General features: G+C 27.9%; 1 protein-coding gene across 2 annotated transcripts in view; it reads right to left on the reverse strand.

Annotated features, from left to right (window-relative positions):
• The window catches only part of LOC107625768 (beta-glucosidase 11-like), a 27,315-nt gene extending 26,013 nt beyond the window's left edge, over window positions 1-1,302 (reverse strand). Inside the window, exons 1-2 of one of the 2 annotated variants that reach the window (XM_021116199.1) lie at window positions 860-1,302; window positions 703-772 (exon numbers count right to left, since the gene is read on the reverse strand). In XM_021116199.1, the coding sequence (XP_020971858.1) occupies window positions 703-772; window positions 860-1,003 (214 nt within the window). In that variant the 5' untranslated portion in view covers window positions 1,004-1,302. The remainder of the gene's footprint in view (window positions 1-702; window positions 773-859) is intronic. The other variant, XM_016328471.2, reaches the window with a different exon arrangement.

Raw genomic sequence — 2,055 nt, forward strand, 5'->3', positions numbered from 1 at the left:
TCCTATACAAAAGAGTATACTCTTTTTATACCGTATATTTTTTCTTTTAAAGTCTGAACTGACTTCCTCCATAAATCTCACAATTGAGTGACACCAAAAAAAGTTCTCACATTTGAATTATTGAATCTGTGGTCAGCAGTCCCAAGGTGTTAATTTGTAATCAAGTCAACTGAAGTGTATATGTTTGATTGTTGACCACAAAGAAAACTAGAATTATAGATATGTGCGTCATTGAGTACATCACGTCAAGAAAACTAGAAGTATATAGCATAGGTTGGATCGAATAAATTAATTTTTTATTAAAAAAACTTGATTAATAATTTGTTTAGAGTATTAGATAAATTGGATTTTAAATTTTTTAAAATTTTAAATATTTTAATCTCTCAATTATATTATTCTTAAAATATTAAAAATATTAGGAGTGCTTAAACCAAACTAATTCTTCAAACTATACAGAAAACAAAAAAAAGAAAATATTAAAGCAATAAAGAGATCAAAAATGCTATTCCTACACTAAAATTAGTCACTAAAATTAGCCATCAATATATTTGTGTATAAATATATGTGTAATTTAATTTATTTTTAACCTGTATTTATATTCCAATATATATTTCAATTTATACTAGTAACTGATTTTGATGACTGATTTTGATTCACACCTAACATAATTCTGAAGAGATAGTTCTAAAGAGAGAGTAGTACCATTGCCGGCATGTGCAAAAGTATCCCATATGCTTGGCTTCCTTCCATCTTCATCTGCTGCACCTTCTACCTTTTCTCATCCCATATATCTTATTTATTAATTATCACTCCATTTATCAAAACTATATCATTCATTTGAGAGCAGAAATTAAAGAACCTGATAAGCAGATGTTGAAGCACCAAATACAAACTCAGGCGGGTATTCATCTCTTCTCAATCCATCAACCACTAACAAAACTGATGAACATACCAACAATAATAATAATAATAATTCAACCACAACAAATCCCTTCTTCCACATCCTTCTCCTTCTTCTTATGCTTTGAGATTGTTAGTTCTTTTGGAATAGAATACCTATAACATGTTGAAGCTAGCATGTATATAGTAATAGTAATAAATATATAATGCATGGTTAATGTCAAAAGAAGCATATAGTATATAATATTATTATTCTTGTGGACACAGTGTTATTGTTGACACTTGCTAGGAACATAAAGAAACACCTATGCTTTTATTGGTCAGCCGGCCCTATGCTGGAATATTTGAATAGCACTTCATTCTCTTTTGATTTTCTTTTTTAGTTTTCTCCAGTTCTTTCTATACGACAATTACACTATTAAAGTGTCGAGAGGTGTCATTCATTTATTTTATTTCTATTTCAAGGGCTCTAAAAGTGGACGTGTATTAAAGTCTTTGGTAATTTTTTCCTATTCAAAGAGACAATAATTTTAAAAAAGTAACCATAGTTCTAGAATTGATTTGAATAAAACTTGTTTTTCTGGGATGATGATGTAAGCATGTTTAGTGAACCTATATAATAATATTGCTTTATTTCATTTAAAAATATATATGAAGTGTATAATATTTTATGAATTCTTTTTGTTAAATAAAATATAAATTTTATTGAACATTTCAAACTATATATATACACACCACACAACTATTTTATTCAAAATCGGCTCTTGGAAATTGGAAGCATGACACAGTTTTTGTGAGTGTGTGATGGACTTGTTGAGCAGTTCAACTGCAATTATAACTCTCCATTTTTCCTTTTCACGGATCTTATATTAATAACTTCACAAAATATATGCGAACAATGTATCGCTATTTCACTACACTATCAAGAACTGAGATAAAATCTATCTATCTTGTGTATATCTCCTTTATATATAAAAGGAGAGCATTAGTAGTCCCAATAAATAACAAGTATTATACTTCAATGGTTGACACGTATACAATTTTTTTTTAATTTCAAATGCATCTAAATGAGACACCCAACAGAACCTGATGGATAAAAGTAAAAGAATTAAAATTATAAAAAAATTATTTTAATTATTAAAATACAAAACGTCA

This window comes from Arachis ipaensis, chromosome B02 (genome assembly GCF_000816755.2).
Source record: "Arachis ipaensis cultivar K30076 chromosome B02, Araip1.1, whole genome shotgun sequence".
Classification (NCBI taxonomy): Eukaryota; Viridiplantae; Streptophyta; class Magnoliopsida; order Fabales; family Fabaceae; genus Arachis; species Arachis ipaensis.